At 56.9% G+C, this 14,658-nt stretch overlaps 4 protein-coding genes across 4 annotated transcripts; 2 read left to right on the top strand and 2 right to left on the bottom strand.

The window, feature by feature from the left end:
* Nucleotides 1-893: 893 nt before the first annotated feature.
* B0T26DRAFT_675056 (uncharacterized protein) lies at nucleotides 894-3,110 on the top strand (the record flags this gene model as incomplete). Its single annotated transcript, XM_060439785.1, has 1 exon — nucleotides 894-3,110. One exon carries the CDS (start codon nucleotides 894-896, stop codon nucleotides 3,108-3,110), a length of 2,217 nt encoding a protein of 738 aa, XP_060299416.1.
* Nucleotides 3,111-5,368: 2,258 nt separating this feature from the next.
* Nucleotides 5,369-6,622, top strand: B0T26DRAFT_641579 (uncharacterized protein; the record flags this gene model as incomplete). The annotated part of the gene is made up of 2 exons (XM_060437355.1): nucleotides 5,369-6,335; nucleotides 6,396-6,622. The coding sequence occupies 2 exons, from the start codon at nucleotides 5,369-5,371 to the stop codon at nucleotides 6,620-6,622; spliced, it is 1,194 nt and encodes a 397-aa protein (XP_060299417.1).
* A 3,570-nt stretch (nucleotides 6,623-10,192) lies between these two features.
* Nucleotides 10,193-12,782, bottom strand: B0T26DRAFT_811870 (glycoside hydrolase family 3 protein; the record flags this gene model as incomplete). The annotated part of the gene is made up of 3 exons (XM_060447292.1): nucleotides 10,193-11,808; nucleotides 11,894-12,523; nucleotides 12,586-12,782. 3 exons carry the CDS (start codon nucleotides 12,780-12,782, stop codon nucleotides 10,308-10,310), a joined length of 2,328 nt encoding a protein of 775 aa, XP_060299418.1. The 3' UTR covers nucleotides 10,193-10,307.
* A 1,203-nt stretch (nucleotides 12,783-13,985) lies between these two features.
* Nucleotides 13,986-14,180, bottom strand: B0T26DRAFT_641964 (uncharacterized protein; the record flags this gene model as incomplete). The annotated part of the gene is made up of 1 exon (XM_060437397.1): nucleotides 13,986-14,180. A coding segment is annotated over one exon (195 nt), but the record flags the coding sequence as incomplete, so codon positions are not given.
* Nucleotides 14,181-14,658: the final 478 nt, after the last annotated feature.

Below are 14,658 nucleotides of genomic sequence, written 5' to 3' on the forward strand. Positions count from 1 at the left end.
TGAATATCTAATCCCTGAATATTTATTAGCGGGGGAGCCTCCAAGACTTGAAAGGTCACATCGGCCGAAAAGATAGGCGTCAAGAAAGAAGATGGAACGTGGGTTTGGACAGAGGACGCATGCGAGAACATCAAGACGGGGGTTGTGCCCCTACAATTATATTAGCCGCTGTTTGCCAGAGGGCCAGGCAACATGTGTCTGCTGTGTCTGCTGGGGCAGCAATTCTCCGTGATGTCCTCTGATTAGAAATTCTCGTCTTCGGCGCCATGCGTGTCGTGCCAATTGGGCGATGCGCGTCCTGCGAATCCGGCGCATCATGTTTTGATGTGGCACGTCGATCGCGGCCTCGTCCGCAGCCAGAGACGGGGTGCTGTGACAGGCGGGGCGGGTTTCGTGTTCTGGCGAGCGCCCGGAGCCAGGACGACTTCTGCTCTGTCGGATCTAGGCGGCTCTCTGATGGCTGCTGAATGGGTGGATTTCCGTGTGTTGTGTGACGGTGGGGACCTGGGCCGCGGCCGTGGTCGCCGGCCGCAAGTGTTTGATCGGATCGTAAAACCCGAGAGGCAGCCAATTACAGCGCCCGGGCAGGGTTCTGCGACAGCAATGTTTCCTGGCCGTGCCGCGGCCGTGCCGCAGCCGTGGTCTCGGCCGCGTCTGCAACCGGGCCGCCCCGCCCCCGACGCGGGCTCGGATGGGTGACATTAGACACTTGGCTGCTAAAAGTGACTGACTGCCTGGTTCGTGGTCTAGAATTACTCCAGATCGGCATGCCGATTTACTTTCAACCATTACATCGTGGTGAACTCTTTTCCCAATCCAGGACCCAGGAGTCGAGCCTCAGAAGAGAAGAGATAACTATCCCGGGCAATTACTGACCGTTGACGGACAAAACCATGGCATATTACAACAGTGCCCGAGCCGGGGAGCCGGCCAGGAGCCGCCGCGCCCCTCTCCTTGCGATTGACGTGGCTCCGGCGCTGGAATACGGAGGCCGCGGCCCCAGCTCGGCAAGATCATGGAACCCTTCGACGTCGGTGCGAAGCCCTGACGAAGCCCAGCCCCGGAGCGCGGGTAGTTTGGTGGCGCCCTCGTCGTGGAATGCCAGGCGCTACTCGGATTCCGTCTCCCAGCTTCCCTATGTGCGATGGCCGTCCGACGGAGCAAGAGTGGGCGGCGCAGCAAGAGTGGGCGGCGCAGCAACCCAGCGGCGCTGGTCGCGAGACCGGGGGGTAGGGCGTAGGAGCGGTCTAAGCAGCGGAGAAGACACACCCTTCTCGTCGTCGTCGCTATCGTCGTCGGGAATCTCGGACTCGGAGATGTCGGGCGACGAGGACGACAGAGACCTGTTCCACGCCCAAGCGCCCTCCTCCTCGCGCCCCCTGCTCAGGATCGAGCCGGCGCTTCTGTCCGGGGTTCAAGAGCCTCCGTTCTTTGACTGGGCCGAGTTCCACCCCGAGGTGTTGTCTCAGCGCCGACCCCTGACCAGGAACCCCCACGAGGAGATGATCGAGGCGCTCGGCCACGTCGACTTTCACGCGCCGATCGCCGTCAAGGGGCTGGGAATGCTCGCCAAGCCCATCATCCACAAGCAGCGCGGCATGCCCGTCGGCGAGATGGCAGCAACCGGGAACCGCACGCTGCTCCGGCCGCTGCCGGCCGGGACCGACCCTACGACGGTGCCGCCCGTCATGCACCCGCGCGCGCTCGAGCGGCTCGAGAGCGACCTCTTTGACACGGCCAAGTACACGGGCAACACCAACCACCTGACGGTGCTGACATGGACGGCCGACGGCCACTGGGGCACCATCACGCTCTACGCCGTCGACGTCGCGTCGCGCGGCGGCGGCAGCACCCCGTCGACGCGCGGTCCGGCCACGCCGTCGACTCCGACGCGCCCAGCGCTCGGCTTCACCAGCACGACGCTGACGCTCCCGCAGCGTAAGAACGGCAGCGCCGCGAACTCGCCGGCATCCGCCATGCCGCCCATGACGCCGTTCGGCACGGCGGCCGGGCTGGGGCTGGCCACGCGGCTGCGGCCGGTCGCGGCCATGGAGGACGTGCCCAAGTCGGTGCTGGTGGGCATGCGCACCGACGAGGCGGTGCGCAAGGTGGTGCTGACGCACAGCGACAACCGCTTCCGGTGGAGGGCGCAGGTCACCGGCCGCGACAGCACGCCGCGCTACGCCCGGCTGCCGCGCCACGACCCGCACAAGCACTGCGCCAACACGGCCCACCACCACCTGCCGCACCTGCACCCGCTCGGCCGCCCGTCTCCCAGCGCGCAGCCGCAGCCGCAGCCGCAGCCGCAACAACAAGGGCAGCATGGGCAACAACAAGGGCAGCACGGGCAGCAGCAGCGTATCGCCCCGTCGCCGTCCCCGCTGCTCCTCCCCAGCCCGCTCGCCCCGCTGGGCAGCAGATCCGCACTGTCCCCGTCGGCGCTGTCGCCCGTCTTCCTCTCCGACGTCGAGGACAACGCGCCGCTGTACGAGCGCCGCATGCGTCGCCGCCGCAGCGCCGTGTCGCACGTCGACGACTCGGACTCGGAGCACCCGGCGGCCGCGTACCGGCCGCGCCTGAAGCCGACCGCCGCGACGTACACGACCAACACGACCACGGGCAACAACGCCAACAACAACCCGCGCAGCAGCACGTTTCCCGGCAGCAGCAGCAACGCGGCGAACAAAAACGCGCACTCGGCCCTCCTCGTCGTCCCCGTGCTCGCGTCACCAACCCGCCTCCCGCCGTCCCCAATGCGCAACCGCGGCGAAGCCGACGCGGACGGCATCGTGGCCACCATCCCGCAGTTCCTAGCCCTGCTCCACGCAGATAAATCCATCGTCGAGATCGCCTCGTCCGACCCCGTGTCGGACGGCCCGGCCGTCGAGATGGACGACGGGGCCCGGCTACGGGCCGTCGCGCTGCGCGAGCCACCCCGCGGCAAGCGCCATCCCGCGAGGGACGTGCATGTCGTTGTGCTCGTGCCGGATGGGTCGCGGTGGGCAGATGAGAGGGTGTTTTGGACGGATGAGGGGGATGGGTTGGTTGAGCTGCGGCAGAGGAAGTTTTGGGATGTTATTGAGCGGGGGAGGATGAATGGGAGGAAGTGAATTTTTCTTTCTTTATTTCTCTTTGTTTTATGAGGTATGGGGGGTGGTGGAGAGATGGACCGTCTTTACGGGCGAAGGGATGGACCATCTTTACGGGCGAAGGGATGGACTGTCTTTATGGGCGAAGAAACGTGGCGAGTGTGATGTGACTAGGTATGTTGAGATATGCAAGAGACTGGGTGTGGCTTATTGCTGAAACGGCTGAAACGGAAGGCGCGGGTTGGATTTAATGTCGACTAATCTCGGCGAGAACGAGTTGCGAAATGGGGGAGACGTGAGATTGGGAACACTGCGGAGCATGGGTCAGGGGCTTTTTCTTTTTCTTCAGATAGGTAGCTGATTGCAAGCTTCCGCTTGTGGCACAGAAAACATTGCAAAAATATTTCATCTTGGATCCAGTTCTTACAGTGCTCAGCCCGCACTTGATGTGACTGCCCTGTTTATTTCATCGCACCGGGATTTCCTGGGCCGTTGACAGTTCAGTACACTAGCGAGTTTGACGACTCACGCTTTCCTGCGAGAGTCCTTCCCTTGAGGGGCATTTGCAAACTTAACAGGGGCTGCATTCATTATTCACGGAAATCAGGTAATACCACGCACGCCCCGAGTGTATGAATTCTGGTATCAAAGAGAGCAAACCACAAAACCGACGCACAATCTACGCTCCGCCAAGCCAACCGCCAGGCCAAGCTCAAAGCCTCTTCACGCCAGGGTTGGCACCAACTTAATTTTATCCAATTCAATCGATCAAATATGCCCATTTTAGGGCTGATTTCTTTTTTCGGATTTTCCTAGGTCCAGGGCGCTCCCTGACCGAGGCCAACCCTGTATTTTCCTGGGCCCGGGAAAATCTCTGACTGCCGGGCAGGCCGCAGGTCGCTGCAATGCACCGTCAAATCCGCAATGCAACCATCACGACGTAAATAACCAGCCGAACCCGACCTTTCCACCGAATCCTTCCATTCCTGCAGCGATTTCTTGCCCCCGAACTACCGACAATATGCCTGCCTCGACCCTCTCCACAGGCCAAAAGCGAGTATTTGATGCCCTAAGGAAGCCATCGCGAATCTGACACAATACGAGGAGTTGGTCAAATTTGATATCAAAGAGCTTGGGAATATGGAGGTGAAGGACTGGCCCAAAATAACAACAACACGGGCGCTATAAATAGCGGAATACTGGGCGGGCAAGAAGAATACGAGGTCATGGTGGATTATTACTTCGCACGGCTGCTGGCTTTCCCAGGTCGTCAACAACGTTATTAAAGAGGGAGCATACTTCTGGGCGTGCCACTATTGCGAGAAGGTCTTCATGGCTGTGAGCACAAGCTCGGCGGCAGGCCATTTGCAAAAGGAGCATGCCGAAAAGCTTCACGGTGAGGAAGACGGCGTTGAGGCGCCGAGAAAGAAGCAAAAGATGTTGGAAGTGACTTTGAACATCAAGGAAAGGTCGTTTTTGTCAGAAGGACGAACTCGCTGAATACCATGTAGAGGGAGTCAGGCCGGTAGATGACATGAAATCTTGGTGGTTTTGTCGTCAGGAACGTTGGCCCCGGCTGTCAAAAATGGCCCTGGATTTGATGTCTATTATTCCGTCCATGTCGGCGGACCGGAGAGGGCATTCAGTAACGGTAAGCTGGTATTTGGCACAGAGACATAGAATGGGCGACGATAGCTTCAACGACATCCTGTGTTTGAAGGATTGGGTACGTTGACGAGCTTTTCCGGGCTTCTTCACGGCATTTTTTCCTACTATTTTGGCCCTCTTTGACGACTTTTTACTTTTTTTTGGTGGGCGGAAGATGCCGTCAAATATCGTCAATTATTGCCATATCAATCAATTCTAGCTTCAACCCAGTCAAATATCAGTGTTGGCGGCTCAATTCAGCCAAATATAGCCTCAAGATTGACTTGTTCAAGATTGACTTGTTCAAGATTGAGTTGTTTGTGTCAGATGGAATGGCCTAGAAGGTTCTGGAATCTATGGTGCGTAATCTTCGCCACTGGGTTTCGTCATGTAATTGCCACATAAGGAAGTATAAGAGAGAGAGTCTTTTGTGGAAAGACTGGAGGACGAGAATAAGAGCAATTCACTCTGGTGCACACAATCCTAGAAGTGCTGTTGCAGTCTGACAATTAAGAGTCTCATTCATCCGCTCAATCAGCCGATTAGTCAGCCACCTACTATCAGGACTGCGAAGTCAACAGCGCTTCCGACACGCAATTCTTTAACATTCTTTTCCAAGACCAACAGTCAAGATGACCACCACCAACAACGACAAGACTGTCGCGCTGAACAGCTCGGACAACTGGGAAACCTGGAATTTGCAGTTCCAAGCCCAGGCGGTGGCCGGAGACATCTGGTCCCAGATTCAGGGGCTTACCCCTTTTCTCAACAAACCTACCGCCCCTGATCCGGCCAGACACAAACACAAGACCCCTAGTCAATTGTCGGTTACGGTCCGCGGCACCAGCGTATCGGTTGCTGACGACGAAGAAGCTAGCCCAGCTAGTATTCCAATCACGATCGCTGACCTAACCACTGATGGGTTCAAGACTTACCAGATGGAATGGACTATCTACCAAGCCAACCTCAAGGATTATACTCAGCAATTCGACAGGATTGAACGACTGAAGCAGTGGGTATTGAAAACAGTGAGCACGCACTATCAACGTACCTCATGCAAACCAACCAAGTCAATCCTGGATTGGTACAATGCCTTGCAGACTCAAGCAGGTATTAGCGACGACGAGGCGATAGAAGACGCTCGAGAAGCCTATCAGCTAGCAATCAAGCCACTTACACGACTCCCTAAAGACCTAATCAAATGGTCAGAACAATGGGAGAATGCTCTATCTACAGCACAAGACAAAGGCGTACCAGAAGCGACACGGCCAAGATCCTGGTTCAACGACTTTATAAAAGCTGTACAGCCTATTTTAGGCAACTGGGTTACAGCTTACGAGCTGGTGCAACAAACAAAGATCAAGCAGTTAACTCTTACCTATCGGGAAGTTGCCCACGATTTTCGAAAGGAAGCACGGCGACTGGCGAATGCCCGCGTACCGGTTGGCAACCGTGTAGGTAAAGGCTCGTTCGGCCCTTCCTTTGCCGCCATAACTCGTGGTAAAGAGGCCTATCAGGAGGACGCTTCTGATAGCGAAATCGTATCCGATGGGGATGAGGGGGAGCAAAAGGGTCAGAAACGCAAAAGGGTTGGTTCTGGTGAAGGCAAAAGACCTAAAAAGAGACCAAATACGGCCTCGGGCACAGCCAGTATCCCAGATGGCAAAAGACCTAAAAAGAAGCAAGAAGCTTCGGGCACAGCCTCTACTATATGCCCTGCGTGCGACCAGTTCCACCGTCTCGCAAGATGCTTTTATGCATTTCCAGATTTGGCACCTGAGAGTTTTGTGGAGAGAGAGCATATCCGTAACAGGGTAAACAACGCTCTCAAAGACCCACAACTACAAGAGAAGATCAAAGAAATCCAGCTTCAAAAACAGAGCTGACTAGGCCGTAAGATCGGCAGTTGCTCTGGAAGCTTTGTGGTTAAAAAGACAGCTGAGTACCCTTTGAAGAATTCGGCTATTCTAGACTCCGGAACTACTATTCACATATTTAACCAGATTACACGATTTCTCAAGTTCCAAACGGCCCCCGAAGGCGATTTTGTGTGGGCTGGGGAGCAACCTGTCGAAATCTATGGGTACGGAACGGTCTACGTCGAGATCCAAGGGCCAAGAGGAAAGCAACTCCTACGGCTTACAGATGTAGCCTACTGCCCTGGATTTGCATGCAACCTAGTATCTTTCCGGCAACTACGAAAGCAAGGATTCTGGTGGGACAATAGTCCTGGCAATAACTGCGTACGCAAGTCCAACAATTCAGTTCTGTGCTACCTACTTGATCGGTACGACCAGTACGTCCTCGAAGACCTTCCAGTACAATATTCCAAAGCTGCCTTCTTTGCACGCCGAAATCTGTACAATTCCTACACCCAACGACGACCCAATAAAGCATTTGTAAGGCTCTGGCACCTACGACTTGGCCACCCTGGCCCACAAGCACTGGAGCACCTCGTGCAATGCTCGTACGGTGTGAAGATCAAAGGGCCCACCACTATTGAATGCGATGCATGTGGCATATCAAAGGCACAGCGGCAAGTCAGACGACGGGCAAGAAAGCACGATGAAGGCCCTGGACTACGGCTAGCACTGGATCTCCACGAATTCGAAGAAGGCTACAATGGCTATAAGCACCTCTTCTTAATCACAGATAGGTGGTCTGGCTTAGCCTGGGATTACTACCTTAAGGACAGAGCAGCAGACTCCATCATCACATGCCTAACCCACCTATTTGGCACTCTGGATCACAGATACCAGATACGACCACAAGTTGTGGAATGCGATAACGAATTCAAGGCAGCCGAGATTCAGACCTTCCTTGGCCAACGATTCGTCAAAACGGAGCCCTCGGCACCATACACACAAGCCCAGAATGGAGGCGCCGAGCGCTCGGGGGGTGTGATCAAGGATAAGATTCGTGCAATGCGCACAGGGGCACGCCTACCAGCTACACTTTGGCCAGAAATAGCCAGAGCTGCAGTTTACCTACACAACCGAATTCCACGGTATATCTATAACTGGAAAACCCCATACGATCGATTCCATACACATCTAGCCCACAAAGACGGCATTGTAGTTGAAGACAAGAAGCCAGATCAAACCCACCTTCGAGCCTACGGTTGCAAGGCCTTTGCCATGACAGCAAACGCCATGAAGAAGTCTAACCGGCTTCAACGAACTAACCCAAAGGCTTGGATTGGATACCTAGTGGGATACAGTTCATCCAACATCTATAGGATCTGGAATCCTATAGCCAACAAGGTATTCAATACAAGAGACGTGGTTTTCAACGAGGACGAGATCTTCAATGGCAACTTAGAGGGTCTGAAAGACGATCTTCTTCACGTACGACTAGACGAGCTTAGCCACCTTCTTACAGCAACAGAGACTGTAGTGCCAGAAGATGACATACAGCCCTCTGTATTACAAGAGGATGAGGGGGTCATTTTTATTCCCGATGACGAAGACCAGCCTATGGAAGACCAAGTGCAAGATCAAGAGTCACATCAAGAGTTTGGTTATACGTGTGCACGCTTTGCACCGTATCCTACACCCTCTCTTTCACCGGCAGCACTATTGGCAGCATCAATCCGACAAATCGATAATATCCCACCTTCAAAAACAAGCCAATCAGACGCCAAACCTTGGATGGCAGCCTTTGCCGCAGGGCGGCTAGTACAGGCAGTTAACCACAATGGAAAAACAATTACGAAGGCTACGATACAACGATTGTCAAAACAACCAGGTGGTTTACAAAGAATCTATCGTCGAGATCTACCACCAGTGCCAAAGTCACATAATCAGTTATACACACACGTGCTCAGAGAACAGTTCTTGCAAGCTGAAAAAGATCACTTGCAAAGTCATGCAGAAATGCAGTCGTGGATAGAAGTGGCCAAACAAGGCCAAGAAATCCTAGACTGTATGTGGGTGTATGTATATAAGTACGACAAGCACGGCCGTTTTCAGAAATGCAAGGCAAGACTAGTCGTTAGAGGAGATCAACAAAGACGATCACTCGAAGAAGAAACCTACGCAGCCACCCTCGCCGGTCGATCCTTTCGAACACTTATGGCGATTGCGGCTAGGTTCGATCTCGAGCTCATCCAGCACGACGCAATCAACGCATTTGTCAATGCTCGGCTAGAAAACGACATCTTCATGAGGATGCCACCTGGATACCGGAAGCCAGGTACCATCCTGAAGCTGAACAAGGCATTATACGGCCTACGGCAGTCACCACTCCTCTGGCAAAGAGAACTTACAAGAGCCTTGAAGACCTTGGGCTTCCAGAGCATCCCACACGAACCGTGTATCTTGATGAAAGACGGTGTTGTGGTGTTTTTCTACGTGGATGACATTGTCTTTGCCTACCAGAAAGAAAAGGAGGCATTGGCTAAGGACCTAATTTGTGGTCTAAAGCAAAGATTCAAACTGACAGGGGGTGGTGCCTTGCAATGGTTCTTGGGCATCGAGGTGCATAGAGATCGCAAAAGACAATTACTCTGGCTATCTCAAGTAGCCTACCTTGACAAAATTGTCAACTTGGCCGATACCACACCTACGAAGAAGACTACGGTGCCAATGGCAACTACAGAACTTCTGCCATATAAATACAAGGCTGAGGCATCATCAATTCAGAAATACCAACGCAAAACTGGGTCTATTCTATACGCTGCAGTAATTAGCAGGCCAGATGTGGCTTTTGCAGCATCACGGTTAACAAGATTCAACGCCAATCCTGGCCCAGCCCATCACAAAGCCGCAGACCAAGTACTGCACTACCTACACCATACCAGAACACTGGCATTGCAGTTAGGTGGGCAAGACGACTTCGTTGTGGCAAGCGATGCTTCCTTTGCCGATAATTCCATCGATCGAAAGAGCTCACAAGCCTACACCATGGAACTGTTTGGTGGCTTAATTGGTTGGAGGGCCAACAAACAAGACACCGTTACCACGTCTACCACAGAAGCTGAGCTCCTCGCTCTAGCCCAGGCAGCAAAAGAAGCCCTCTTTGTGAGTCGCTTACTTACAGAACTAGCGGTCCAACTAGACGATAGCAGCATCAAGATTCTGTGCGACAACAAACAAACTATCCGACTAGTGATGGCTGAGGTGGCTACTTTGCAGACCCGGCTACGGCATGTGGATATTCACAACCACTGGCTGCGCCAGGAAGCAAGGAAAAAGAAGATTAAGGTAGATTATGTTCCGTCAGGGGACATGATAGCCGACGGCTTAACAAAGGCCCTCACGCCCCAGAAACACCAGAATTTCGTGCACCAACTACACCTTGTGGATATCACAGAAAGGCTGGCAGTCAGATCCAACATACAGGCTTGAATCTGGGGGGGTGTGTCAGATGGAATGGCCTAGAAGGTTCTGGAATCTATGGTGCGTAATCTTCGCCACTGGGTTTCGCATGTAATTGCCACATAAGGAAGTATAAGAGAGAGAGTCTTTTGTGGAAAGACTGGAGGACGAGAATAAGAGCAATTCACTCTGGTGCACACAATCCTAGAAGTGCTGTTGCAGTCTGACAGTTTGAGCCATTGCCAACGCTGCTTCACGCCGGCGGCTGCGGCCACTTATCCAGCACCGCTTTATCCCCCGTCAAAACAAAACTCAAATTCGCGACCGCCGGCTGGTCGAGCAGCAGAGTGTACACTCCCGGATACAACACCCTGCTCCCCGTGTCATCGACGCGCGCGAGGTTTCCGAGCGTCCAGTCCAGCACCGCCGTAACACTCTGCCCCGGCGCGACGGCAGACACGCGCGCGTACGCGGTGAGCGTCTTGCGCGGGAACGGCGGCGGGCCGAACTCGCCAGCCAGGAACCCCAGCGCCACGTAGTCGGACGCGCGTGCGCCCGTGTTGCGCACCGTCACGTTGGCGGCGCGGAACGCGCACAGGTCGAGATATGTCGCCTTGCCCCGGGCCTGACATGCAGCAAGCAGGTCCGCGATGGCAAATGACGCGGGGAAGTCCTCTGGGGGTGACACGGCGAACGTCGTGTAGTGCAGCCCGTGGCCGAACTCCCACACGGCGTCGCCCGTGTACCAGCGGTACGTGCGGCCTGGGTAGGAACCTGACGCGGCCGGCCGCAGCGCCATGTTGGTGTAGGGCGCCTGCGCCGTGAAGGCGGCCGGGTACGCGGTTACGGGCAGGCGGCCGGCGGGGCTCGCAACGCCCGCGACGATGTCCATGACGGCCGTCCCGCCGTCCTGGCCCGGGTAGCCGGCCCACAGGATGGCCTTGACGCCGGCGAGGCCCAGCAGCGGCGTGTCGTCGACGTGCGTGCCCATGCGCACCACCACGACGGGCTTGCCGGTTGCGGCCAGCTTCTGGATCACGGCCAGCTGGCCCGCCGGCCACGCGATCGAGCTGCGGTCCTGGCTCTCCTTCTCGACCGAGTTGTCGATCCCCCCGAAGAACAGCACGACGCTGGACTTCTGCGCCGCTGCTACCGCTGCGCCGGCGTCGGCGCTGCCCTGCGCTAGCGGTCCGCTGACGTAGTTGACCGTGATCCCGCGCGCCTTGGCCGCCGCCACCGCGCCGTGCTGGAACGGCGGGTTGCCGCTGTACCCGCCGAGCATGCGGTCCGCGGCCTGCGCCCAGAAGCCGACCATGGCGACGGACGTGCCCGAGGACGACGCGTCGAGTGCGGTTAGCGGCAGGAACCCGCCGTCGTTCTTCAGCAGCACGATGCCCTCGCGTGCGGCGCGCAGCGCGAGGGCCTGCGCGGCCGCCGTGTTGACGTCGCTGGCGCCGAGGCTGCGGTACGCGCCACCCGGCCCATCAAAGTAGCCCGCGCGCACGAGGCCCTGCATCTGCCGTACTAGCGCTCGGTCGAGCGTCTCCTGGCCGAACTGCTTGCTGCTGAAGGCAGCGGCCGCGTTGGGCGCCGTGCCGTCCGTCGCCCAGCACATGTTGTCGCAGCCTGCGGTGAGTGCTGCGCCGATGGCTGCCGCGTAGCTCGCCTTGTATCGGTGCCCGCCGTTGGCGTTGCCCAGGTAGTACACGGCGTCGCAGTCGCTGACGACGTACTGGTTGTCGCCAGTCCAGTTCCTGGTTTTTTCTCTCTCGTATTATTCTACTGACATCGATTTAGTAGCCCGCTTTAGGGACTACCAGTGCTTGTGCGGGAACGTACCAGTGCTTGCGCAGGATCGTGTCCATGAGGTAGGCGTTGGCGCAGGCCGGCACGCCGTTGACGGCGTTGTAGCTGCACATGACGGAGCCGACGCGCGAGTCGCGCGCGCACTGCTGGAACGGCGGCAGGTAGTACTCGGCGAGATCCTGGGTGGTCACCTTGGCGTCGAAGTTGAAGCGCGTCGTGGCGCTCCCCGAGTTCTCGAGGTCGTACGCGGCAAAGTGCTTGCACGTGGCGACGACGCGGTGCGTCGACTGGCCCGCAGGGTCTCCCTGCATGCCGCGCACAAAGGCGGCGGCCCACCGGCTGTTGCGGAAGGCGTCCTCGCCAGGCGTCTCGTGGCCGCGCCCCCATCGCGGGTCGCGGAACGGGTTCACGTTGGGCGTCCAGAAGTCGAGGTGGGCGCGCCCCGCGTTGGCAAACGCTCGCGCTTCTGTCCCGATCACCTCGCCCATCTGCCGCACCAGCTCGTCGTCAAACGTTGCGCCCGTCGTGATGGCCTGCGGGAACTGCGTCGCCGCGCCGAACTGCCCGCCCCATGTGATGCCGCGGTTACGGGCCACGCCGTGCAGGGCCTCGTTCCACCACTGGTACGCGCTGAGGCCCAGTTTTGACACGCCGGGCGAGTTGCTGGCGGTCGGCTGTCAGTTTGTTTTGGTTTTGGTTTAGGTCTGATTGGGGGTTAGGCATACTTGACGAGATTTTCGAGCTTGTCGCTGTTGCTCATGGCCGCCACCAGCGCCGACGCCCGCGCTTCTGGCGCCGCCGACGTGTTGCATACCAGATTCGACTTGAGCGGCCCGCTGGCGCAGTCTGGGTACTTGAGCCCCCCTCTCGCAGGCGCGCAGAGGGTGGCCACGACGAGGCCGGCAATTGCAAGCCTGACCATTGTCGTCTTTTGCAGTCAAGAAGTACGGGGCTTCTGGCTCGAAACGGCATGGACGTCGTAGACACTTGATAGCGGCCAGTGTCTGCTGAGTCTGGTGTCGACCGCCAGTGTCTGCTGAGTCTGGTGTCGGCCTCTGTACCTGGGTCGTTGTTTCTCCGGGCGATATTGCCTGTTCCTGTTCCTGTGTAGGTGTTGCAGTGTCGTGGCGTCCTGGAGGAAGGGAAGCTGGAGAGGCGACGTCTGCTCTGATTGGAGGGCAAACTCTCCGCAAGCAGCCGTTGCCGGCGCCGTCGTCCATTGCCAGAATTGTCCGCAAATGGCCAAGACTGACAGGGTGCCATGTGCAGTTGGAGAAGGGCGTCGATCAATATCCGGTTGATCACGTTCCCCAGACTTCTTCCCCGCAAAGGGTGCCGCCACTCCCGCCGGCGCGGAGATTTACGTGCATCACTGCCGCGGGATGCAATCAATCTGGGCCTACAGGGGTGCTGTGTCGACAGTACTGGCTGCGTGGCCAATTTAGCCGCTAAACGCCACCATCTGCTATCATTGGTGCGGATTGCCAATGCCAGGCCCGTCGATCAGCTGTCCTCTGGCGAGGGTAATACGGCGGGCTGCCTTTCGTGTCATGGGCCACTGTCTCGAAGCCAAACCATGGCATGTTGTGGTCGAACTTGTGGTCAGGCAGGCGAATGGGGATGGCGAGTCAGGAGTCTCGGACAGCGGTGGCTACAGCGCATGCAGCACCAGGGATACTGCATTTGCGCACCTGCGGCTTCGTCTTGCAGCTGAAGCGTTGGTCGGATTGGGGAAGCATAGGCCACTGCCAAATTGTTCGTGGGCGCAGTTGCCGTGGTAAAGACCCAAAGGAGACCTTGTTTATGGCAACAAAAGGGGTGTGTAGGGTTAGGGTTGGGCCGGAGATCTGGGAAAGGAGCGAGGGCGGGGGGGGGGGGGGGGGGGGGCAGCAAAGGCGCTGGTTTGCGGCGCTGGTTTGCGGCGGGTTCATTGACCAAGAAAGACACTTTGGAGAGGCAAGGATTGTGTCTTTGAGCTTGGTGTGCAGTTTTTCTGGTACACAATAACGACAGCGATGCAGCGCGCACCACAAAGTGAGAGGATGAGAGAATGGAGTGCCAATCACAGGTATTTGTTCGGCCCACATTCTACGCATCCAGACCACGCCGGCCCAGCGCACAGCACTCATCCCCCGTCCTCAACCTTTTCGATCCTTGACTCGTCGACGCTCTGCAGGCATATTGGACTAAACGTCAAGACGGTCCCATCCGGCTGCGGATTGACAACGAGAATGGTAATCAGCGAGTTGGTGATGGCAATGACTTTGTACGTGTAGGTTTGGCCCCGGATCCGCACGACGTCGCCAATTTCGAACTGCAGAGCTTCCTGTTATCCTGTGTCGTTGTTCGGGTGAGGTAGAGAGATAGCCTACCGCCATTTGCCTGCCGGGGGATGATGCGTCGGCACTGGTCTGGCAGGGAAATCTGCCTTGGCTGACTCCCTCAGCTTCAGCTCGACCCCATGGCCTTGGGTCCGGGATGTGTGCTGACCTCGTGTATAGCGTGATACTGACTGTTGTTGTGTTGCTGCTGCTGAGGCCGAGGCCATGGGTTGCAGAGCCTGGGGCTGACTCGTCTATTTATCCTAGCACGAACGTGAACTTCCTTCACGCATGCTCCCCTCAAATCACGGCTATACCAAAGCCCATGTGCATGCGGCCAGTGTGCAGTCATCTGCCAAGGTGCTAGGGGATCAGCCCGACAAACCCCAACTTGTCGGGTCTTGGACGGGGTAGACGGGGTCAATGCACCGGCAACCGCGCTAGCTTGCTGGCGACGCTGAGCTCTAGGTAGGCTGG

Source organism: Lasiosphaeria miniovina (genome assembly GCF_030549165.1).
Source record: "Lasiosphaeria miniovina strain SMH2392-1A chromosome Unknown B0T26scaffold_3, whole genome shotgun sequence".
Lineage (NCBI taxonomy): Eukaryota > Fungi > Ascomycota > Sordariomycetes > Sordariales > Lasiosphaeriaceae > Lasiosphaeria > Lasiosphaeria miniovina.